This window comes from Odocoileus virginianus, chromosome 29, assembly GCF_023699985.2.
Source record: "Odocoileus virginianus isolate 20LAN1187 ecotype Illinois chromosome 29, Ovbor_1.2, whole genome shotgun sequence".
NCBI classification, from domain to species: domain Eukaryota; kingdom Metazoa; phylum Chordata; class Mammalia; order Artiodactyla; family Cervidae; genus Odocoileus; species Odocoileus virginianus.
In genome coordinates, this window is record NC_069702.1 from 31,473,110 (window position 1) to 31,499,330 (window position 26,221).

Genomic DNA, 26,221 nt, shown 5'->3' on the forward strand with positions numbered 1-26,221 from the left:
AGGATTGACTGGTTTGATCTCCTTGCTGTCCAAGGGATCTCAAGAGTCTTATCCAGCACCACAATTCAAAAGGATCGATTCTTTGGCGCTCAGCCTTCTTTATGTTCCAACTCTCATATCTATACGTGACTACCAGAAAACCATAGCTTTGACTCTATGGACCTTTGTTGGCAAAGTGATGTCTCTCCTTTTTAATATGCTGTCTAGGTTTGTCAAGTTACTATTAAGACATTCCTCATTCCCATGGGAAGGTCTCCTAAGATTCATAATTTATCCTGAGACACTTCTGTCCTTATCAAGGTGCTTGAAAATTAACCCATATATTATTTTTAAAAATTTACTTCTCTGCACAAGAGAGGTAAGTCCTTTGAACACAGGAACTATGTCTTCTGTAGACATAATCACCTTCCCAAGATTAGCACAGAACTCAGCACAGGACAGGAACAGGGTATTTGCAAAACACTGTGTCTTTAACTCTGTAAACTAATTCAGAGTCTCAAAAGTGAGCATTAAACAAAAGTAGTGTTTTAACATTAACAGATACCACAGAACACTGAGGAACCTGGAATCCTTCCTTTTCTCACTTAAGAGTTTTACAACTATGCTTTAGAAAGTAAGAGGTTGTATATATAAACTTTTTAAAAACCAAGAGTCACGTTTTATAGGGTAAGAGAACTCATTTAAATACATATAATAAAGAGAAAATGCATGGAATGCATACTAGGAAGGACTGTAGGTGGTAGTGAAAAGAAGCCAAGACTTAGAAACCAGAAGACCTATGTCCTAGCAGTAACAGTTGTAGCCTTCGATAAATTGTTGGACCTCTGTGTCTCAATTCCTGTTTTGCGAAATGAAAACAGTAAGTGAAACTTATTCTTTAGGAAAATGTAAAAATTTTGAAAAGTACAAGAACAAGCAAATTAATGTAATGTATTATTAAATGGACTTTCTCTGATATCTTTAACAATGCTGAACCTGAGAAGTTGGAGAATTGATTAACATGTCTTTTAAAAAAAAGAGAGTTTGGAAACTAAACACACAAATGGCTCCAAAACACAAATATTGAAAGAGTTATCTGAGAATATCTTGAGTCCAGCAGAAATCTGCTAAGCTTAGTCTTTTAAAGGTAATTTTTACAGGATTATGATAAAGCTCAAGGAGAAGCTTTGAGTTTAGCTTTCAACTAAGTTTTGTTTTGGGTAATGAATAGTTAGTTAGAATAGGAAAGGAGTGACAACATATCAAAAATTTTAAAAAGCTGGTTAACTCTCTAAATATCATGTAATTCAGAAAAAAGAAAGCTTTTTAAAAATCAGTTTGCTTTACAATGCTGTGTTTATTTCTGCCACGTAACAACATGAATCAGCCATAAATATACACATGTTCCCTCTCTCCTGACCTCCCCCCACCCCTCACCCTATCCCATCCCTCTAGGTTGTCACAGAGCACCAGGCTGAGCTCCTTGTGTTACACAACTTCCCCCTAGCTATCTATTTTACACATGATAATATATATGTTTCCATGCTACTCTTTCGATTTGTCCCACCCTCTCCTTCCCTTACTGTGTCTACAAGTCTGTTCTCTTATGTCTGAGTCTCTCTTCCTGCCCTGCAAATAGGTTCATCAGAATCACTTTTCTAGATTCCATATATATGCATTAATATATGATATTTGCCTTTCTCTTTCTGCCTTACTTCACTCTATAATAGGCTCTATGTTCATCCACATCAGTTCAACTGATTCAAATTCATTCCTTCATTCCTGGCTGAGTAATACTCCCTTGTATATGTGCATCACAACTTCTTTATCTATCCATCTGTTGATGGACATCTAGGCTGTGTCCATACCCTGGCCATTGTAAATAGCGCAGCAGTGAACATCGGGGATGCATGCGTGCATGCATGTGTGCTAAGCTGCTTCAGCAGTGACGGACTCTTCGTGACCCTACAGACTGTATCTCACCAGGCGCCTCTGTCCACTGGATTCTCCAGGCAGGAATACTGGAGTGGGCTGTCCTCCCCTTCTCCAGGGGATCTTCCTGACCCAGGGATTGAACCCACGGCTCCTGCATCGCAGGCAGATTCTTTACCAGAGACACTGGGGAAGCCCCGAATATTGGGGGTACATAAGTCCTTTTAAATTTTAGTTTTCTCAGGGTATATGCCCAGCACTGGAATTGCTGGGTCATATGGTAGTTTTATTCCTTGTTGTTTTTTTTTTCTTTTTAAGGAATGTCCATACTGTTCTCCATAGTGGCTATATTAATTTATATTACCACCAACAGTGCAAGAGTTTCCTTTTTCCCACATGTTCTACAGCATTAATTGTTTATAGATTTTTTTGGTGATGGTCATTCTGACTGGTGGGAGATGATACCTCATTGTAGTTTTGATTTCCATTTCTCTAATAATAAGTAATGTTGAAAATCTTTTCATGTGTTTATTAGCCATCTGTGTGTCTTCTTTGGAGAAATGTCTTTTTAGGGCTTCAGCCCATTATTTGCTGGGCTGTTTAAAAACACCCTTTTTTTTTATTTGTTAGTTACTTCATGTTTCTCTGTAATACCTTACTATTTTTCCCTTAGCTTTTTTTTTTTTTTTTTTTTGCTGTATACTCTTCAAACATCAAAGTTTTTATATTATTTTCTATAGAAAAAAGAGAAAGATAATTCAGACTTTCTATCAGCATGTTTGATAGGCTTTTAAAATATTATTTTGAAATAATTATAGATTTACATGAGGTTGCAAAGAAATTTATACAGAAATCTCATGCACTTGTACCCTTCCCCCAGCCTTCCTTAATGCAGTACATTAAAACCAAGAAATTCAAATGGATACAATCCACAGAATTTATTCAGATTCCACAATAATATATGAACTAATTTGTGTGTGGACTTGTATGTATAGCTCTAGACAATTTTATCACATATTGTATAACTACCACCAGAATCAATATATTCAATTGTACAATGCCAAGGCTCTCGCGTTACTTCTTTAAAGCCACACCTATTTCCTCTATCTATACCTAGCCCAACTACCACTAATCCATTTTTCATCTCTGTAATTACATTATTTTATAGATGTCACATAAATAGAATTATATACTTGGTATCCTTTTGAGATTGGCCACTTTTGTTCAACATATTTTGCTTGAGGTTCATCCATCTTATTGTATCAATAGTTTGTTCCTTGCTATTGCTAGGCAGTTTTCATAGCATTCCATTTGTTTAACCACTCATCTGCTGAAGAGCATTTGGGTAGTTTCAAGTTTTTGGCTACTACAATGAAGCTGCTATAAACATTCATGTCCAAGTTTCTTCATCAATATGTCTTTATTCTTTGGAATAAATGTCTAAGAGTACAACTGCAGTTGATAAAAACATTTCTAGTTTTAAAAGGAACTACCAAACTATTTCTAAGAGTGGCTGTACCATTTTGCATTTCCTATTATATGAGTTACCCAGTTTCCCTGCATCTTTGCCAAAATTTGGTGTTATCACTATTTTTCATTTTAGCCTTCCTGATAGGTGTGTAGTGATATCTACCTACACCCTCTTCTGTTTCACTTATATTTTAATAAATTGATGTGGGATTAATTAATTAGATGTAGTCATCCTTCATGGCAAACAATATCCTTCCCCAGGCCAATGATTTTATAATTATGAACAGGATTTTCCCAGAGGCCACATATAGTCAGAAGAAGAGTTTAATCTATGTCTGGGCCTCTACTTATTGTAGAATTTTATTTAAATTAAGAATTTATTGACTCTTCAAGTCCTCCAAATTAGAAACATTCATGTCGTGTAGAAAGAGTATTTAAAGTGCTCCACTGGTGACCAATCACCTTGTTTTCTTCCCACAGATATGAATAATGTACAAGCAGAGCACATCCTGAACAGCTGTAAGTTCAACATTATTACTGAGATGTATATAAATTAGATGCTTGCATGTGCGCTCAGTCATGTCTGACTCTGACCCCATGGACTGTAGCACCAGTTTCTCTGTCCATGGGATTTTCCAGGCAACAATATTGAAGTGGATTGCCATCTCCTCCTCCAGAGTATCTTCCCCACCCAAGGATCTAACCCACATCTGCTGCATTGGCAGGCAGATTCTTTACCACTGAGTCACCTGGGAAGCCCATATAAATTAAATAATAGAACCCAAAACACTTTGGAATACCACTATTCCCATATAAACTTTTTCCCAGAGTACATAACAACTTTTAATGGATACATAATTTAGCTCTCCCCAAGGGGAAAAAATTACTATTAATAATTGGAAATGTCTATGTGGACATACTTGCTCTACCACAAAGCTTTGCTGATGACTTTTCTTTTATACAATCCCTTTTCATTTTATCTTACTTGATTTTATTTGGCTCATTTTATTAAAGCAGAGATTTTGCTTAGAATTTAATGACATCCACTAACTTTAATATGTGAACTTTGACATTTATGCTGTTGTAGTGTAATGATTTTTTGTAACATTAGAGAAGTATTTTAGAAGAGTAAAAATGGTATTCTTCTGCTTAAGTGCTGTAAATTTCACACTCAAAACTGTCAAAAATCACTCAGGTAAACTTCTTTTTTTTTTTTAAACTTCTGCCTATAAAAATGTGATTCAGAAAATATGAAAAAAAAAATTAAAGTGAAATTGCTGTAAGATGTATCAAATATTTTTTTAAGTTAATCCTTTTTTCAGTGTGAATAATTATTATTCTGTCATGCAGTTTTGATTAATTTTCAAGGTAAGGCAGGTTATATTTCCATCTTAATGTGCCAAGCATATTCACACACATTTATAACTCTGGAAATAACCGTCTAATTCCCTCTGACAGGTTGCGGTTTAGGGAGGGAGTTCCCATCCATGGAAAGAATTGCCGATGGTAGTGTTGCAAAGAAAGCTGATTGGCCTTGGCAAGCCAGCCTGCAGGTTGACGGCATCCATTTCTGTGGAGCCACGTTGATTAGTGAGGTGTGGCTCCTGACTGCTGCTCATTGCTTTGAATCGTAAGTCCTCACCTGTGCCAGCCCCTCCATATATAACAGAGATCACCAATTTCATCTCCTCACCTTCACATCCTGTAATTGTTATCCCGTTTTCATTGGTCATCTTAGACCCTAAAATGGTATACGTAATTGTCCAGCAGACTTAGAAGAAGTAACAATTACTGAAGAATAGGGAAAAAATTAGAATATTTTCAATTCCAACTGAATATAGATTCTCCAACAACCTCAACTTTAAAAACAAGTTAACATCACCAAAAGTTAAACACAAAACACACACACACCAGTTTTCCTGAAATATACTGTGCATTTCTTAAAATAAAACTCAGATAATAGTATCCCAACTCTCAAACTTACATCTGATTTTCCCACATGAATATCTGGTGCTGTGCTTTTATTATTTGTATGCTTTTTGGTGACTTAACATGTGAAACACTTGGGAATACTAAAGAGATACAATAAACCTATTGAAATTCATATAAAATGGGAAAATATTCTGGATAAAATGTTTACTGAAAAGGAAGGATGTAAAAACAATATAAAAGTGTCTCCACCTCTCTTTCCCTCTCTCTTTTCTCTCTCCATAGATATACATACATTTATAAGTACAGATATGAGTACTTATGTATGTGTACATGTGGGTACATATGTCTAATTTTTACTTACTTGTATACTCATCAACTAATCTGAATTACTTTTACAACCAAAACTGGCGATAATAAGTTTCCTTTCAAAAAAATACAAACTTTCCCTCAAGGAGAGTAATTTTAAGCTATTTTAGAATGGGGAATGTTTATCAACAAAATGAAAAAAGGAATCCCAGGGAGAAGCCACAAAGAAAGTGGGAGGATCCCAAGCAACTACCACTTTAAACAATTTGCCGTTCCTCACTGTTATGTCCATGCTCATTCAGAGTCCTGGGCAACTTCTGATCAGAAATGATCTAAACCAACCATAATCCTTTTAATCTGTGATCAGCTACAAAAACCCCAAACGCTGGACGGCTAGCTTTGGAACAACTCTAAGCCCCCCACTGATGAGACAAGAGGTGCAGTCGGTTGTCATTCATGAAGACTATGCTGCCCATAAGCATGACGATGACATCGCTGTGGTGAAGCTCTCCACCCCTGTCATATTTTCAGATGAGGTGCACAGAGTCTGTCTCCCGGATGCTACTTTTGAAGCCTTGCCTAAGAGCAAAGTGTTTGTCACTGGATGGGGAGCTCTAAAAGCAAATGGTGAGTATCTCAGTAAAAATGTACAAGTGAAAAAAGAAAACTCATCCTCCACTGGAATGCGTGTGTGCGTGCTAAGTCGCTTCAGTCATGTCCAACTCTTTGTGACCCTCTGTACCCTAGCCTGCCAGGCTCCTCTGTCCATGGGATTCTCCAGGCAAGAATACTGAAGTGGATTGCCATTCCCTCCTCCGGAGGATCTTCTCCCCCCATTGGAAGAGATATAAGATACAAAAGAAAAATATAGAAAATAGATGTAATCAAGATGTCACATGAAAAATATGGCAGAAACAAGATATAAACCCCTGGTGATGGACAGGGAAACCTGGCATGCTGCAGTCCATGGGGTCACAAAGAGTCGGACATGACTGAGTAACTAAACTAACGGTAATAAGTTATGAAAACTACTATTAAACAGTACCTGTATGTATTATCTTCTTTATGGGGTATTTTGGAATCTATGTAGCTATAGCTTTCCTTTCAAAAAAAATGGCAACCTACTCCAATATTCTTGCCTGAGAAACCCCATGGACAGAGGAGCTTAGCAGGCTACTGACTCAGAAGAGTCAGACACAACTTAGTGACTAAACAAAAACAACTTTGCATATAATGTTTTTCTTTCTTTTCTTGCCTTTTGTACACAGAGACTGTTATGGTTGATGATTCTTAAAGTATGTAATTTGTGAGCAGTAATAATGACAAGCTTTCTGTAATGTACAGAAATACAGTTAAACAGAAATACCTTAAGCAAGCAATTTGAATGGTGTTCTTGATGCTAAACATTAAAGGAGCCCTTTGTATCCACGTATCTATGAAAGAGTTTTTGAGCCTGAGACTTTATAAATTTGACAGACATAACATTTTACTACACTTAATAATATACAATAAACTGCAAAGATAGAACTTTAGAGCCTGTATTGAGTTTCCAGTTCTCATGTCTCTTGGTTGGATTTATTACATATAATTTAATCTGCTCTTGAATTTCTGATTCTTATGGGCTTCTCTGAGGGCTCAGTGGTAAAGAATTTGCCTGCCAATGCAGGAGATACAAGTTCCACCCCTGGATTGGGAATATCCCCTGGAGAAGGAAATGGCAACCTATTCCTGTATTCTTGCCTAGAAAATCTAATGGCACAGAGAAACCTGGTGGGCTGTAGTAAATGGGGTTGCAAAAGACTCAGACAAGAGTAAAATACAAGCAACAATATAGACTCTTATAATGGTATTACAGTCTTGTTTGTGTCCTTGCTCAAAGTATAGCTTTTATCTGAGTCTTTATGAGGTAGCAGTTAGTATTTTCCAGCAATAAGATTTTTAAATTAACATGTATATATATATATACATATACATTTATATATATTTAGACATAATGCTATTGCACACTTACTATATATAGTGTGAACATACTTTCCATATGTACTGGAAAATAAAAAAATTTGTATGACTGGCTGCATTGAGATATTAGCTTCAGTGTGGTGGTCTGGAACCAAATTTGCAGTATCTCTGAGATGTGCTTTGTCAAGTGATGAGGCAGATTTTCAGATAAGGTAAGGTAAACTGTCACAGATTATCCCAGGTGGTGAGGAATCCCCTGGGTTTAAATCTAATGTTACCCTTCATGTAACTATGTGATCACGGCTAAGACTCAAAACCAGGTGAGCTTTGGTTTCCTCATCTGAAAAAAAGCATATTCAACGTCTATCTTTGATGATGGATCAGTTCAGTTCAGTTCAGTCGCTCAGTCATGTCCAACTCTTTGAGACCCCATGAATCGCAGCACGCCAGGCCACCCTGTCCATCACCAACTCCCAGAGTTTACTCAAACTCATCTCCATTGAGTCGGTGATGCCATCCAGCCATCTCATCCTCTGTCGTCCCCTTCTCTTCCTGCCCCCAATCCTTCCCCAGCATCAGGATCTTTTCCAATGAGTGATGACGGTAGCTAGGATTAAATAAGATAGTAGGAGTCAATGTACCTAGCACATAGGAGATACCCTAGAAATAGAACTTGAATCTGAACACTTGTCATCGAGTCCAGAGTGGTATTATCTCTAGAAAAATATTTTATCACTGGTTCATCATTTGCAAGAAACAACAATTAGCTATCATATGCAATAATATGGAAATTCTTCATCTGTTTATTTTTTCTCTTTAGGTCCCTTTCCCAATACTCTGAGAGAAGTTGAAGTAGAGATCATAAGTAATGATATATGTAATCAAGTTCATGGTATATGGTGGAGCTGTATCATCAGGAATGATATGTGCTGGATTCTTGAAAGGAAAACTAGATGCCTGTGAAGTAAGAATACATTCAAATCTACAAAATGAATCTGTTACTAGAGATGACTTGACTGAACATAGACTAATGTCACTTTATGTGTCTCTATGAAGTTAAATTTGTGAAGAGAAAATAGCAGAGTATACAGGGTTACATTTAAAACAGATAACCAACAAGGGATATAGCACAGGGGACTCTGCTCAATATTCTGTAATAATTTAAATGGAAAAGAATTTGAAAAAGCATAGGTACATGTATATGCATAACTGAATCACTCTCTTGTACACCTGAAATTAACGCAACATTGTCAATCAACTATACTCCTATATAAAATTGAAATAAGAAAAATTTGAATAAAATTTTAAAAAACAGGCATGACTAGAAATTTTTTTGAAAAGCTACAGGGAAAAGAAGAGCCATAAGAAATAGTTCTCGTTTACTATTGTCTGGTGCGGTGCTTATCCACTCAGGCATGTCCGGCTCTTTGCACCCCCGTGGACTGTAACCCGCCAGACTCCTCTGTCTGTGGACTCTCAAGGCTAGACCACTGGAGTGGGTTGCTCTGCCCTCCTCCTGGGGATCTTCCCAATGCAGGCATTGAACCCAGGTGTTCTGCGTTGCAGGTGGATTCTTTACATTTGAGCCACCAGGGAAGCCCAGAGCCATGTGTAAAGAATAATCACCAGCTGCAAACTGGTGGGCTCTGATTAAAGAAATGGACTTCCTGTAGACAAAAGAAACCAAACCAGAAACATACAATCCCTGCTTCAAGCCACAGTCAGACTCTGTAGTTAGGTATCTAATCCCTCTAACTGCAAGGCGCTGTGGCCTGGGGCCTGCAGATGTCTCCACGGCATCATCACACCAGTGCTTGAACCCTTGAACTTAAACAGTGTACATCACATAGAATTATACTACTTAGGAGAGAAAATATCTATACATTCATTTCAAAGTGTTACCTCACAAATCACGCACTAGTTAAATAAGTTGCATTTCCCTCAACCTTACAGAGCATTAATTTTAATCATTAAGCATTTAAAGATAATACATTGTAAAGTATGGCTATTTCAAGGACTGAAAATAAATAATTAAACCTTCTACCTGTAGCATTTGAAACTGAATCCAACGGTTTAGCACTTCTATGTTTGAAATAGACTCAGCTCCACAAAAAAAAAGGAATCTGTTGAATAGAGACTTGTATCTGAGTTTATTCCATAAGAGAGCAGATGTTCTCATTCTGTTGATCCATGTTCCCTTGCTTCCTTCACCTCTAGTATACTAAGAACCTAAATTAGGATTTAGGACTTTGGGAAAGAAGCTCAGGACAATTGCTTTTGGTAGACCAGCAGGTTTGCTTTTGGTAGACCAGAGCTCTTACTCTCTGTCCACTGGGCGCAGAGAATGTGCTAAGAAGTATGTGATGGGGAGAGAGTTTAAAGGCACAAGACTCTAAGAACCCTGCCTACTTCAAACAGAATCATCTCTCCTATTTAACAGAAACATCTGGAAGGGGTTTCCATATAATATTTCTTTTAAGTGAATAGACTCATTGCTAAAAGATAAAATTAAAAATCATTTGTGAAAGGCTTAACTATATCAGGGAAGTCTTCTTGATTCCTACTCTCAAACCAGTTCACTTGGGAGCAAAACCTTGTGTGTAATCAATCATGCACATTCATTTGGAATGTCCTTTGCCTATCTTTCTCCTCTCAAATCTATTGCTACACAGTGATACAGTGCCTCAGACACCTTCCTATCAACTGGTGGAACAAGGTGGGGATTCCAGATTCAAAGCATGAGATTATTTCTACCTAACAGATTTAGGAGAGGCTTCATGGCAGAAGTGACACTTGAGGTCACATTTATGTAAGAAATGGATGCTGAGACCTAGGTTCAATTTGTGCTGTCTGCTGAGATCAAGCAAAACTAACAACTATACAAGGATAAAGCTGAAACCTTAACTTTAGTCACACTATCCTCCAGAAAGAGACGTTAATAGAGGTAAACAGAGATAATCAGATAACAGATAATAAGAATCTCAACTATTAAATTAATGGTGAGTAAAAACAGAATTTGTTTTTCATATTTCAAATTAAAATGTTAATTTATTAGACATCCAGATACTGATTAACTTGTATTTCTGACACCCCTTTATTTATCACATTGATCTTTTTTTTTCCTTCCCACTTGCCAGGGTGATTCTGGGGGACCTCTGGTTATAGCACGTGATGGAAACATCTGGTATCTTATCGGAATAGTAAGCTGGGGAATGGACTGTGGAAAAGAAAACAAGCCTGGAGTCTATACCAAAGTGACTCATTATCGGGACTGGATTAAGTCTAAAACTGGCATCTAATATAATAACCACCTCTACATCCAAAATGCAAATTCCATGTGTGGGCCTCTGGCAAATCATGTTCAGTATGTGCTGCTATGTATATTGTCATCAAATTCAAGATGCAAATAAGCCTGATCTGACGGCTCTCCTCTAGCATGTGAGGAAAGAAGGCTTTCTTTCACATCACCTGATGTGTCTCACTGACCACAAGCATATACCATAGTGTCAACTCCAGTAAGATCTGCCGTTGCTGCTAAGTGCCTCTGATTGCCTCCTGGCTCATCTTTTGGTTTCTACTACACACTTTCCATTTTAGAAAAATCCAGCAGTGTAATCAGATGAGTACCAGCTGGCTAAGTATTCGTTATTTTTTTTTTCCCGACACAGCATACTGCCCTTCCCTGACTTCATAGTTTTTAGCTTCCTCTTCAAATAATCCTCACTAAGAATCTGTAGATTCACTACACCAGACAAATCCAGGTGATTCATTTTGGCTGACACTAATGCAAATGATGGAGAGGCATTAGACATGAAACCAGGACTCAAGAGATGGCACTGCAAGAGTCCTTTCCCCTTTGCCCTCAGATGTTCATTTAACCTCTTTCTGAAACTTGGAAAATCTTGACATTTAAATTTACACCCAACAGTGCATATTTTAAACTCTTTAAACAACTACACTAATGTTCAGTTTAGAACAATGAATAAATCCTTGGATCGGATAGTAGGAGAACTGGAAATATTGCCTGGGACAGGATTTTGTTTCAAACTATGTAAAAATAACTTTTGATATTCAGAAAATAAAAGCAGTTCCTTGGCCTTTTCGTCAGGTGGGGAATGAGAAGAGGCAAGGACTTAGTGAGAGAAGTTACTTTCCAGCTCTAAAAAATGGAAAATGTTCCACTTCTGGTCTAACTGTACTTTTCACTTCTGTTTAATTACTTACTAATGCAGTTCATTTCTTAAACCATTTTATTTTCAACTTCAGAATACTTAAGGGACTCACAGAATGAGATGCCAGTATAAATTATGTATTCATAAATATATGAGAAGTCAACAGAAAATTAGAAATTCATTCAGTTTGATATGAGTTTGGGAAAGACTTCATTGTATAATATTTAAATTTACTGTTACAAATGGTAGTCATTCTTTGAAGAATTGTATTTATAAAGAATATTCAAATAAGAAAGCATCTTTGGATGGTTTAATAATGATATAGTCATTTTATGTATATTTAAATGCATATTTTGTGCCACTGTACATGACTAGTGTTGAGCAAAACTCAAACTTTTCTTGTGCATCTGAATTTTATTTGGCTCCCCCTCCTGTTACAATTAATTTAGTTAATTAAATAACTGTCATGTGAAGACTTTTTGAGTTTTATATCAAGTAAGAGTCTTTCTTCTCCCACATAATATTATATTGTAAATTAAAATATATTTATAATGATAAATTCAGACTCATTATCTTTGAATCATCACTACTTGGCAGGGTTTCTCAACCTTGGTACTATTGACATGTCAGGTAATTCTTTCTTGGGGCGGAGACGGGGGGAGGTTTGCCTCAAATCTTCTACAGTGTAGAATGATTAGCAGCTTTCTTTCCCTCTGTACCCTAGGTGCCAGTGATAACTCTACCAAGTTGTAACAAATAAAAATGTACCCAGACATCGTCAAATGTCCCCCGAGGGGCAAAATCACCCCTAGGTGAGAACCACTGCCATGGAATCAATAGAGAAAAAGAGTCATCATTAAAAATCTTGCACCCACAATTGCCTTACATGAGTTTGAAGATATCTTTTTTCTCATCTTTTATTTAATGTTGATACACTGAGAATGCCAAAATGCCATTTACCATGATGGTATTTAAAGACTCATATCTAAACAATCCAAGCCAGATTAAGATCATTTGGGAACTGAAACTAGTTGGATAAAGGAGGCAGTTTGAAGACTGAGATGCTACAAGCAAATAATTCATCTCTAGTTGGGCAGATGGGTGGGTGGATGGATGGATGGATATAGACATAAATAGATCTATATATCTAGAGATATAGAGAGATTATATAGATATTGATATAAATATGTATCTAGAGCCATAAATGTCAAATAACTAAATCCTGAATAATTTTTATCGATTAAGTATCCTTGGAATATATAAACAGATACCATTTGAAAGAGTATTACATAATGAGTTGAGGCAGAATGTCTCAGACCATCATTCACTAACACTGTAGAGTGAAGAATAGAGAATCATGTAGCATTACTATGCACTAAAATCTGGATTGTCTAATATAGTAGACACTAGCCAGTTGAGGCTATTTAGATATAAATTAATTTAAATTAACACAATTAAAATTTATTTCTTCAGTCATACAAATCACATTGTTTTAAACAATTAAGGTCATTTCCTTTTTTCTAAACAAAACATTAAACAAGAACCATATTTCAAATCCCCTTTGGGCTGGAATCAGAAAGATGTAGATACAAATATGTTTTAAGGCTTTACCCTGAACCCTTTTATACTCATGTATTTAACTTCATAAGAATCAGAGTATAAAACACATATGCAATCTAAATATTCTTAAGCCCCAGGTGAAACTGCATGAATGTTAGTATTCATCAGCTACATAAACAAATCACAATTTAAACATAAAATCATTACCTGTGACTGGTGGCTACCATTTTGGGTAGCACAGATATACATCATTTTCATCGCAGAAAGTTCTATTGGACATCACTGACCTAGAGTATTTGATGCAACTACTTACATAATCACTTATTCATCTAACAAATATTTCTTAAATCTTTATGCATTAGACATTGGGTATTCTAGACAATGGGTACACCGTTGTATATAAACCTGAATCCTATGCTCAAGACTACATAAAGAACCAAAAGTATTTTTTAAAACTGCTGTTGAAAGTAGCAGACCCTTTGGAGAGTATGGTTAGGCAGGCAAAGCATGACCGCTTTTGGACTCTCCTTCATCTGGGGCTGCTGGTCCACTAGTGGAGAGGAGATCTGTATGATCTACAGCAGGTCCACAGGGACCCACAGATACAAATGGGGCTTTCCTATTTCCCTTAGATAAAGATCCAAGAACTTCCTCAATTAGTAGTTTATTAAAAAATCAAAGAGAGGTGTTTTTTTTTTTTTTTTTTTGGTTACTTTTTAAATCAATAGGAAATTTCTTGTAAACACAAAAGCTATGTTAATGGCAACCAAACAAGAGTAGCAAATAATGAGGTCTATCAGAGTGACTTAGTCCCAAAGAAAAGAAATATCAAATTGTAGGTTAAGCAAGAAGTCAACCCAAAAAAACAAGGATTGGATTGTGCAATCTGTTAATGTAGATTTATTATAGATGAATCTAGAAAATATGAAAACAACAAATCACTGTGACCCACACCTATGTTCCTTCAAACGTTTCGAGGACCTAAGAAACAGGAAACCTAAGAAACTTAGACCAAACGTGTTACTTTGCTGCCATCTCCTGGTTCATGTTATTTTAAAATATATTTTATTGTAGTTTCATTTCAAGATATAAAATTACAGGAGCTGTTTTCTAAACATAAAGCAGTACAGAGATAACTCTGGCAATACCTCTCCAATTTTTTTCTAAGATAACCAAGTTTAAAGTTCTATATATGCTTTTATTGGGCTGGCCAATAAGTTCATTCGGGTTTTTCTGTTACAGCGTATGGAAAAATCTGAACAAACTTCCTGGTTAACCTATTATGTTGTTTTCTATGTATACAAATATAAATGAATATATCTGTTCACTTATAAATAATTTACCCAACTTTTTCCCCCAAATGATATTATTTTATACATACACACACACTGTCTCCCACACATGAGTATATCTGGGCTTTTATTTCTACCAAAATGGTAAACTAGCTTAGGAACTTACTTCCTTCTCCAAATCAACCAAATCAGATAAACTATAGAATAAGAAGTAAACATGAATTCTAGACCAGGAAGTCATAACAAAAGTGAGATACCAGGAGACAGGCCTATTTGATCCAGAGTATGTAGGAAAGATGGGCCCTTGAAGCCTAGAATGCAATGAGCAAATAGCTGAAAGAAGTTTTTTTTTAAGTTTTACTCGGTCCCCCAGGACCCTGCCTTGCCCTATATTGCCTTGAGACAATGTTCACCTGTTTTTCACACCAGTCTAGACTCAGCAACCCAAACCACCAATTTTGGAAGTATCCGGGAAAGTTCATACAAAGGAGAGAAACTTCTGGAAAAGACAGCAAATGATCAGATGCTCTCAGGTTTTCTTTTCCTCACCCTCACTCCTCCAGGCCTCCAGCACTGGCGAACTGAAGTCTAAGAACATGATTTCCTCCACGTGCTGCTTCACTCTGAGAGCCCAGATCTATAATTATTAGTATCATGGTCAGCCTTCACCTGCAGAAGAGCGCCAACACTGAACTTCTTAGTTATGCCCAAGCCCCTCCCACCAGCTCAGTCCTGGTGGCTTTGGTAAGCGGCATGGGCCTGCCCACAGTACATATCCACCGGTGGGTCTTCTGGTTACATATAACACCCATTCCAGAATGGCCATTTTCCTTGGCCTTTTTAAGTATCTGCCAGACCAACTAGGGAATTTCTGCTTCATTCAGTCTTAATTGTGCTTCTTCCAGACTGTTAAGATCTACTCTTGCAAGTGTGCCCAATCTCCTTGGTCCTTGCCAGGATGTTAAATTCCCTACCTCAAGAAGGTCCATGGATTCTTACTTATCCCATCTTCAATTCAGCCCTCCTTCATCAGGCAACTTCAGAACCCAATGCCAGGAACAGGAGTACTCCTCTGCCAGCACATACTCACCAATTCTTACAACTTCTTTGGTGCATAGTCTCCTTACCTCCTTCTCAGGCTCAGTGCATTCTTAGCTGAGTTATTGGCGTGGTTGTCAATAGAGGAGGGGGGATATCTCGAGGAGCCATCAGTTGCCAGGTGAGGGAAAGAGCTCTGCATCTCTTCCAGCCTGGGAGAAGTGTTGGCTCCTAAAAAGATTGTTGTTGGCTCGTGAGGTTCAGGAAATTTGCAGGACTAATACCAGTATCTTTCCACCTGTCTCCATCTTACATTTCAAGATTCCAGGTTATCTTTGTGTGTGTGTTAGTCACTCAGTCGTGTCTGACTCTTTGAGATCCCAGGGACTATAGCCCACCAGGCTCCTCTGTCCATGGGATTCTCCAGGCAAAAATACTGGAATGGGTTGCCTTGCCCTCCTCCGAGGACCTGCGTCTCTTACGTCTCCTGCATTGGTAGGCATGCTTAACCTTTAACTGATTCTCAACAACCTTCATCTTCTCCTTATCTCTCTGCAGGGCAGAGATACAATTTAACAGTAACCAGCCAATTCCACTATCTTTGTAGGCATTCCCCCTTCTCATCCCTTAACTGCTGAACCATCACCCCTACAATCATGTCCCCTCCACCAGAGGGGAAGTTTTCCCAGATCACTGTTGGTGAAATCTTAAGCAAATTAGGTGTCACCTCCTGCCAGGGATTCTCTGTGCCTCACATGCCACTCAGAATGTCCTCTTTACCAGTAGGTGGGGAAATGAGTTTTTTGGTCTTCAATTTTCTGAAATCACTCAATCAGACCCCACAGTAGGAGTTAAGGCACAAGAGATTTACAGGGGTAAATTTCTGTGAAAAAAAATGAGACATATGTTGGAAGAGGAAAAGAGACCCTTCAGGATGCAGCTCAGGTCCAAAATTTGTGTAGTAGAGAGGGAAAAGAAGAGTTAGGAAAAAAGTATCATGTGCTAGTGCAGGTGCAAGAAAATTTGACCAAGCCTATGGGGAGTCTTCAAATTAAAGTCAACCATCAGAGAAGTCCCACATTTTCTAAGAATATGCTTGCCTTAATAAGCCTGCTGTGTGCTTGTATACTGCTTCTGTTAGGTAAATAACACCATGGATAACCTGGAAAAAAGATATTTAAAATGTCTAAAACTGAAAAGGTAGTGATATCTTTAGCAAAATACAAAATACTCTTGCAAATCAACAGGAAAGGAACAACCACATTAGAAATATGAACAAATGATATGAAATGGCAATTTATAAAAAAGAAGCAAGCATATAAAGCAAATGCTTAGATAATTGGTATTCAGATTATTCAAACACAGTTAAAGCAAAAGTAAGGCATGGCTTTACACCTAATAAGCAAGGAGAATAATGGTAAGTGCAAGGAAGGATGTAAACCTTTCATGAACCACTGATAATCGCAGTTAGTCTTAGTTAAATTATGTATACACTTGTCCTATGACCCCCAAATTCTATAATATATCATATCATGCACAAAGTCAATTTCAAATTGTTTCCTTCTATATTTTCTTCAGATCAGATAACCTGGAAAAGTTTTAATTTCCCCATATAATTTCAAGTTCAAGCTAAAAATCAAGAACTAAAAATCAAGCTAAAAATCAGGAAATCTTCATTTAACAATAGTTTAGCTATGAGAGTAGAAGACTTATGACAGAAGGAAAAGAATACATTCTCAAGGAATGCTGTCAGCCTCCACAGGCTGGAGAATTGATGACCCATCTCTATTGTTGAAGGACGGAGAGAGTGTTTTCTCACTTTGAATAAATTTCCCTAGGTTGTTAGAGTAAGCAGTAAGTGGTGACCCTGACATACTGTGCAAAATAAATGACATATTTTCATCTCTCAGAGGTGCAAGGAGTAAAGGGAGGTTTTGAACATTAATCTTTTAATTTTAATAGATTCTTATATTTATAACTAATACATGTAACTGCATTAACTCACAATTTTGATTGAAATTAATATATTAACAAATTTTCTTCCTTTTTTCTACTTAATGTAAGATACAAACAGTATGATAGCCATGCCAATGATATTCATAGATTATAATCCAAGCCACTTTCTTTCTTTTACATAGAACAGGGTAAACAGTCTTCTGAAACCTCCAGGGCAATAGCTTTCATGGGGACCATCTCTCTGGAGACAGAGATGCTAAGTAAGTGGGATTCCAGTTATGCCCTGCTCAACTCAACCAGAATTACTTCAGTGTGATTTGCTCATGTATTTAACTTCAGCATAAAATTCATTTAGAGTAAATGGTTCCATTACTTCATCTCCCCCATCCTCAAATAACTGTTGTAATTCATTGTTTTAGGAGGATGTTTGTTAGCATTTTGTGACTGAGTGGAAGTAGGGTAAAGATTCTTATGTTAATGAGAAGGAGATTTTGGAGAGAATAGATGCAAGTCATGACAATTTAATAGATGTAGAAGACCCAAGAATGGATGAAGGGAAATTAAAGAACAATATCTTGTTTGGGCATTTTAAATTTGAGATATCAGAAACAATACTATGTAGAGCTAATCCAGAAAGCAGAACTTTAAATCAGAAGAATTATAATAAATATTTAAAGAGATTTATGGGTCAGATGCTTATAGATGATATCTGTGGCAGTGGATTAGAAAGTATGGAAGACAAATTTCATGATATGAATTTGGCAGTAATTTCTTCAACATGACACCAAAAGAACAGGCCACAAAAGAAACAAATGGATAAACTGCACTATGTCAAAATTTAAAACTTTTGTACATCAGTGGACACTATCAACAGAGTGAAAAGGCAACCCATGGAATGAAAGTAAATATTTGAAAATCAAATAAGGAGTTAATAGCCAGAAATATATAAAGAAACTCTGACTCAGCAACTAAAAACAATCAAATTCAAAACTGGGCAAAAAACTTAAACAGCTATTTCTCTAAAGATACACAAATGGCAATAGGCACATGATATGTTGCTTCCCTTAGCTCAGCTGGTAAAGAATCTGCCTGCAATGCAGGAGACCCCGGGTTGATTCCTGGATCAGGAAGATCCGGAGAAGGCATAGGCTTCCTGCTCCAGTTTTCTTGGGCTTCTCTGATGACTCAGTCGGTAAAGAACCCACCTGCAATGTGGGAGACCTTAGTGTGATCCCTGGGTTGGAAAGATCCCCTGGCAACCCACACCAGTACTCTCACTCGGAGAATCCCCATGGACAGAGGAGCCTGGCAGGCTGCAGTCCATGGGATCACGAAGAGCTGGACATGACTGAGCGACTAAGCACACACACGTGTTGCTCAATATCACTAATCATTAGGGAAATTCAAATCAAAACCACAGTGAGATACCACTTCACACCCACCAGGATACAAAAAAAAAAAAAAAACAGAAAATATCAAGTGTTGGCAAACATATGAAGAAATTAGAGTATGTGTTCATTGTTGGTGGAATATAAAATGATATAACTGTAACGGAAGGTGGTATGACATGTCCTAGTTCTTTCTGGCTGCTATAACAAAAGTAGCATGGAGTGGGTAGCTTACTAATAAACATTTGTTCTTCAAAGTATGGAGGCTGGGAAGTTCAAGGTCAAAGTGCAGGCAAATCCATGACTGTTGAAAGTTTGCTTTCTGGTTCTTAGATAGCCATCTTCTTGCTGTGATCTGACATGGCAGAAGAAGAAACAGAGTTCTTTGAAGCTTCTTTTATTAGGGTTCTAACCTCATTCATGATGACTCTACCCTCATGACCTCATCACCTGTGAAAGGCCCTACCTCCTTTATCATCACATGCGGGTTAGTATTTCTATGTATGAATTTTGAGAAGACACAAACAGTCCATACCCAGTGATTCCTCGAAAAATGAAACAGAGAATTAGCATATGAACAATGATTCTATTTCTGGGTATATATCCAAAAGAAATGAAAACAAGGACTGATATTTGTATATCCATATTCATAATATCATTATTCTCAATCACCAAAAAGTGGAAGTTAACTCGTTACTAAAGTACATCGACAAATGAATAAACAAAATGTGATGTGTATGTATACAATGGGATACAATTCCAGTTTTAAGAGGAAGGAAATCCTGACACATGTTATAATATGGATGAACCTTGAGATGTTAAGGGAAGTAAGCCAGTCACAAAAAGACATACTATATGACTATATTAATATAAAGTAGCTTTAAGGTCCTTAGAGTCATCAAATTAATAGAGACAGAAAATGGCATAGCAGTTTACAGAGTCTAGGGGAAGTAGGAAATTAGAAATTAGTGTGTAATGGGTACAGAGTTTCAGTTTGGGAAAATGAAAAAGTTCTAGAGATGGATGACGGTGATGGCTACAGAACATGTGGGTTCAATCCCCAGTCAGGGAGTTAAGATCCCACACGTCTCAGAGCCAAAAAGTCAAAACGTAGAACAGAAACAATATTGTAACACATTCAATACTTGAAAATCATCCACATCAAAAAATCTTTAATAAAATAAATAAAATGGCAAATTTTGTGATCTGTGTTTTTATCACGTTAAAAAAGAGAGACAGAAAAGAAGGGAGCACAAAGAAAACAAGGAAGATATCCATGTCAAGACTGAAACAGAGATTGGAGTTTTTAGATACAAGCCAAGGAATTCCTGGTGCCACCAGAACTAGAAGAGGCAAGGAAAGGCTCCCTTCAGCCTTTGGAGGGAGCGCAGCCCTGATGACACCTTAATTTCAGACTTCTGTCTCCTGAACTGTGAGAGATTAAATTTCTGTGTTTGTTGTAATTTGTGACAGCAGCGTCTGCAACCTAACATGATCATGTAGGAAGCAAAGTCATCAGCTAATAGTGAGAAGTGAAGGGATTTGAGTAAAGAAGAGAGGTGAAAAATCGCTCTTCAGGAGTGTGAGAAAGGGAAAAGCCTATGAACTATACATTGACTGCCTGCAGCACTAGGAGCCACTTTAGGATGGCAGACAGAAATTTAAAATTAGATCTATCAATTTGTGTGTTTTTCTACAGGTTTGTATACCTGCATAAGTTACAGGTGTAGAATCATAAAAAGCTGGATTTATCTAAGGTTATCTTTTTATCGAGAGTACTAAGTGAGAGAGAAGTTGGCAGCATATGAAAGTGAAGTGAAGTGAAAGTCGTATCCAACTCTTTGCAACCCCAAGGACTATACAGTCCATGGAATTCTCCAGGCCAGAATACTGGAGTGGGTAGCCTTTCCTTTCTCCAGGAGATCTTCCCAACCCAGGGATCGAATCCCGGTCTCCTACATTGCAGGTGGATTCTTTACCAACTGAGCTATCAGGGAAGCCCCAGCATATGGAAGGAAGCAATTTTTTTGTCCAACAAAAGTTTAACAGTATTTCATGAGTCATATTATAAATCTAGGCTTTAAGAATAACTGATTGTTTTTATTAAGAGCTTTTTATGTGAAGGTTTTTTTAAGATATTTGTATACCTACCAATAATCTTCTTTAAACTCTTAATCCTAGTGCATTCCTAAGGTATTTGTCACTCAAATCCCTGGAACCAGTTTCTTCTCCTTTAACAAAATTAGTCAATATAAAAAAAAAAAAAAAAAGAAAGAAAGAAATATTGCTTTCTTGTTGGGACTATGCTCTCTCTCTGGGCTCTTTTCTTCAAGCTGTTCTATGGGTTGAGGCTTCTCTGTTCAGACTTGTCAAACTAGTTTCATTTCAAGAGCTTGTAATTCGTTTCCTTATTTCTTCCCAGTCGTAGACCTCTAATATATCTAGAGATGTCATACAGTTGATTAGAAGGTCAGATTGAGTGGGCACACACCTTGAGATCATATTCTTCCTCCTGCAGATGATGTATCGGTAAGTTCAGTCTTGTTTAGTAATGGCTTGTCTGTCTACTCTGTCAATGGCTAGATTCTCGGTGTTTCTGGAGGACTGCCTATGAGGTGTCCTCCGTGGATTCACTCTGCACTGGATGTTGTAAGAGTTCAGAAATTATTATAGCAGCTGGATTAATTAATCTTCACAGTTAAAATGAGTATTTTTGTATTAAAATCATTATTAGCTTTATTTCATGTTGTCAAATTCAATAGATGGGATTTTAGAAGAAGTTAATGAAAAACTATATTGTGTTGTGTCCTGATTGCTTCTAATTTTGGAGGGGATGGAAGAAGAAGGTGTTAATTTGATTTAAGAAAAGCCTCCTTTCAGGAATCTGACTAAACTTATCTTCTGTAACACTTTACCTTCACCTGCTTTTTCTTAAACCTTATAGTCAGACATTGGGAACTAATGCAGACTGGGAGGTCAAAAGCTGCTGAGACACTTGCCTTTATCTGGAAATGTTAGGACTTCTTGCTAAGAGAAAGAAGATGAATTAAGTTTGGGGAAAATATGTTTACTCTCTAAAATTTTTCCAAGATAAAAGAAAACAATTATTTCAAGGTTTTTATTCAAAGTAAGGTTTACTTACTGGCATAACCTTTGATACAATTAAAACAGTGGTTTCAAACATCCATGATGACAATAATATTTCACCATTGCTTATATGTATGCCATTTCCAAAACACTTTTACATATATTATTTCATTTATATGTGTATGACTATATTTCATAATAGTCAGGCCAACCCTGTGAAATCCGCAGAACAGAAATCAACTACCATTTTAAAATGAGGAATCTGAGGAAAACATGTTAAGGGGCTTCTCTGTGTCGACAGATCTGTGATACCAGAGTCAGAGTACCGCAACACACAAATCCTTAAGTCCAGTTCTCCTGGGTTCTTGCAGCCTCTCTAGGTGGCAAGGATTCCACCTGGGGAATTTCAAAGATGAGAGCTTGACAAGATCAGCCCCTAAGCCCAGTGAGCTTCACTGGGTTTCCTTCCTCACTAATAAAATACACATTTGGATCAGTTCTTTAGTGAGCAAATAGTGAGCTGTCAGAGGGTCTCTGAGATCCTTAGATGGGGTCTACAGTGCTTCACACAAAATTGGCACTCCACATATATTTGTTGAACAAATTAATGAATAAACAAATGCAAATGTCTAGCATTGGTGTTTTGCTTATTCAAATTCATTGAATTTGAAAATGTATATTCCATGCCTATGGAAATCATGATATTGTAAAGCAGTAGTTCCAATCTTTCCTATTTCACATTCTCCAAAGTATTCTTTTAAAAATATCAAGTCTCATGATTATAAACACCAAAAATCCTCTTTTTTAATGAATATTTATGTGTTTAGAGGAATGATTTCAGCTTACGGGAAGTAAATTATAGTAGTAATATGGGGAATCAGTGCTATTATTTAGGACCTCCTTGAAAAAGGGGACAGTGAGAAACACTGAATTATTATGTTTTCTTTAAGATAAATTCAAGGAACATTAATCCAGGATTTGGAGGATTTGCAGGAGTTGGCCAGTCAGGTTTAAAGATTGAAGCAAAGCAAATGCTTAATAATTACTATGACGCCCTGTGCCTCACCTACACAAATTCTACAATATGCTCTAGAGTTGTGCTGACCATCCTTACTTCTCTACTAACAAGAAACTCAATGTAGAAACTGTGTCAAAGTATACTTGACTCATATATTCGCTGTTTCTGTTAAATCTTGGAATTTTTCCTGTGGGTTTTGTGACCTGCTTCTTGACCTTTCAGAGATAGTCCTTAGTGTTCCAACTTTGCAATGAATATCTACTTGCATTTGCCTTTAGCGATATCCTTACCTCTACTCTTTCCTATAATTTATTAGTTGGGTGATGCCGTCACTTAAAATCTCAATTATTTCTCTTATAAAAGATAAAATATCAAATGACTTCCTCATCTGATATTGCTGTCCTGCACCCAGATGACTGACATCTCTCTCTTCCTGGGCTCGCCTCATAGCTCAGTTGATAAAGAATCCGCCTGCAGCGCAGGAGACCCCAGTTCAATTCCTGGCTTGGGAAGATCTGCTGGAGAAGGGATAAGCTACCCACTCCAGTATTCTTGGGCTTCCCTTGTGGCTCAGCTGGTAAAGAATCAGCGTGCAGTGCGGGAGACCTGTGTTCGATCCCTGGATTAGGAAGATCCCCTGAAAAGGGAAAGGCTACCCACCCCAGTATTCTGGCCTGGAGAATTCCATGGACTGCATAGTCTATGGGATCCCAAAGATTGGAGACGACTGAGCAACTTTCTCTCTTCCTATCACCTCATAAATGCAAAAATTAGATTTCTCCTTGTCATTATCCTCATTTAGAGAAAAAGACCTGGAAAAGTCTTTGCAAGCATTCATGTTTTACACTGTAATTTCATTTTGAGCACTCATTTTAATTGACTTGTTAATTTGCAAGTTCTTTCTCTAATATACTCAAACACTGTCTCTTCAGAGTTAAAGTCAAAATAACAGGCTAAAACCTCCATGTTACTTACTGATCACTAAATTTGTATAAATTATCAATTAAATCTTACTGTCTTGTTAGTTTTTATTTATTTATTTTTCCATTTATTTTTATTAGTTGGAGGCTAATTACTTTACAACATTGCAGTGGGTTTTGTCATACATTGAAATGAATTAGCCATGGATTTACATGTATTCCCCATCCCGGTCCCCCCTCCCACCTCCCTCTCCACCCGATCCCTCTGGGTCTTCCCAGTGCGCCAGGCCCGAGCACTTGTCTCATGCATCCAACCTGGGCTGGTGATCTGTTTCACCCTAGATAATATACATGTTTCGATGCTGTTCTCTTGAAACATCCCACCCTCGCCTTCTCCCACAGTGTCCACAAGTCTGTTCTATACATCTGAGTCTCTTTTTCTGTTTTGCATATAGGGTTATCGTTACCATCTTTCTAAATTCCATATATATGTGTTAGTATACTGTAATGGTCTTTATCTTTGTGGCTTACTTCGCTCTGTATAATGGGCTCCAGTTTCATCCATCTGATTCAAATGAATTCTTTTTAATGGCTGAGAATATTACTCAGTCTTGTTAGTTTTGAGCAAATTCATAGTGCTTGCTAGGTGCTACATATGCACTGCATTATACTAGCTCATTTAATTATCACAACAATTCTTTGATCAAGCAGTACTATTATCTCCATTTTAGAGAGGAAAAAGTAACTAGCCCTACATAACAGGCTAATGAGAAGAAGAGTGGGGATTTAATCAATCTGGAGCCAGTACACGTGGGTTCAATCATGCTACATTAATGAAAACTAACATGTGACTCTGTTCTACCTCTAATCGGAAACCTAAATTCAATGCCATTTATTTAGACTTTGTGCTAAACTACCACAATAAAACTCCCTGTTTTGCTTATATATGAAGGCGAGAGAATTAAATGCCAGTCATTTCTCAGATTAAGGCTAGAGAAATCCCCCTTACTGAATCAGGACAGGGAAATCTAGAAGGGACACCTTAGGGCTGGGTAGATGCTATAGAGGAAAGACAGGATTCAGAGCAAATCCAGCCCAGCAGGAAGATATGGCAAGCAGTGAGTAACTGTCCATGCCAGGAAGAGGCAGGGGTGGGAGGATCCCTCCAAGAGGATGAGTATGTCCATGGGGATTCCAGAAAAGGTGTTCTTAATCCCCTTTAGTTCACGTTTTCTTCTTCCAGACTCAAATGCTGAGTTGGTCAGTGAGATCATTTTTTTTTTTTTTTTGGACCAGGGTGAAGGTATTTCCCTAAATAGGTAAAGAAGTAGGGTCTTGCCTCTTCTGGTCTTCTCACTTTCTTTTTCTGAGTCACCTGAATTCAGTTCAGCTTGAATCTCTTCATTATTTTCTACAGACAATCTTCTTTGGTCTGGAATCACAATGATGTTTTATTCAATTTTGCCCCTCCTTCTTTGTCACAGCCCTCACTTCATTCATAGCTGAAAATTAAATACAGAATGAACATTGGAAGTTTTCTTTTTTTTTTCTTAACCTTCTAACAATGAAGCATTCCATGGAGTAGCACGTCGGTGTAAATACATCTGCTGTTGTTGTTTAGTCTCTAGGTCATGTCTGACTCTTTTGCAACCCCATGGACTGTGGCCTGCCAGGCTCCTCTGTCCATGGGATTCTCCAGACCAGAATACTGGAGTGGGTAGCCATTCCTTTCTCCAGAGGATCTTCCTGACTCAGGGATCAAATCTACATCTCAAGCATTACAGACAGATTCTTCACCACCTGAGCCTAGATAAGCCCAAATGTGATTATTAATTCTCCTCACATATACCTGCTTTTACAGCCCTCTTTGCTTCCTCTTCCTTACCTCCAGATGACCTCTGCTACTCTCGAGAGAAAGAAAAGGGAATATTAAACTATAGCACAGTTTGAGAGTTCTATACCATATTATACTTCGAGAGTTCACAAGCATTTAAAGTCAGTGGAAAGGAAGAATATGTGAAAGCAAAAACGAATTCAAGGCTTGACCGCAAAAGAGACGGGTCGTCCCTTTGACCAGTAAAACACCCTCTGCCTTCACTTTATAAAAACTTCATAACACTTCATAGAAAGTGTTGATTTTCAAAACCACAATCAGGTACCATTACATGCCAGTCAGGATGGCTGCTATCCAAAAGTCTACAAGCAATAAATG

General features: G+C 37.4%; 1 protein-coding gene across 1 annotated transcript in view; it reads left to right on the forward strand.

Moving 5' to 3' along the window:
- Positions 1-12,223, forward strand: part of LOC110150947 (transmembrane protease serine 11G-like) — a 33,585-nt gene extending 21,362 nt beyond the window's left edge. The window contains 6 exon segments of the mRNA XM_020914041.2: positions 3,862-3,900; positions 4,840-5,011; positions 5,987-6,246; positions 8,399-8,469; positions 8,471-8,542; positions 10,716-12,223. Of these exon segments, the coding sequence (XP_020769700.2) occupies positions 3,862-3,900; positions 4,840-5,011; positions 5,987-6,246; positions 8,399-8,469; positions 8,471-8,542; positions 10,716-10,877 (776 nt within the window). The 3' untranslated portion in view covers positions 10,878-12,223.
- Positions 12,224-26,221: the final 13,998 nt, after the last annotated feature.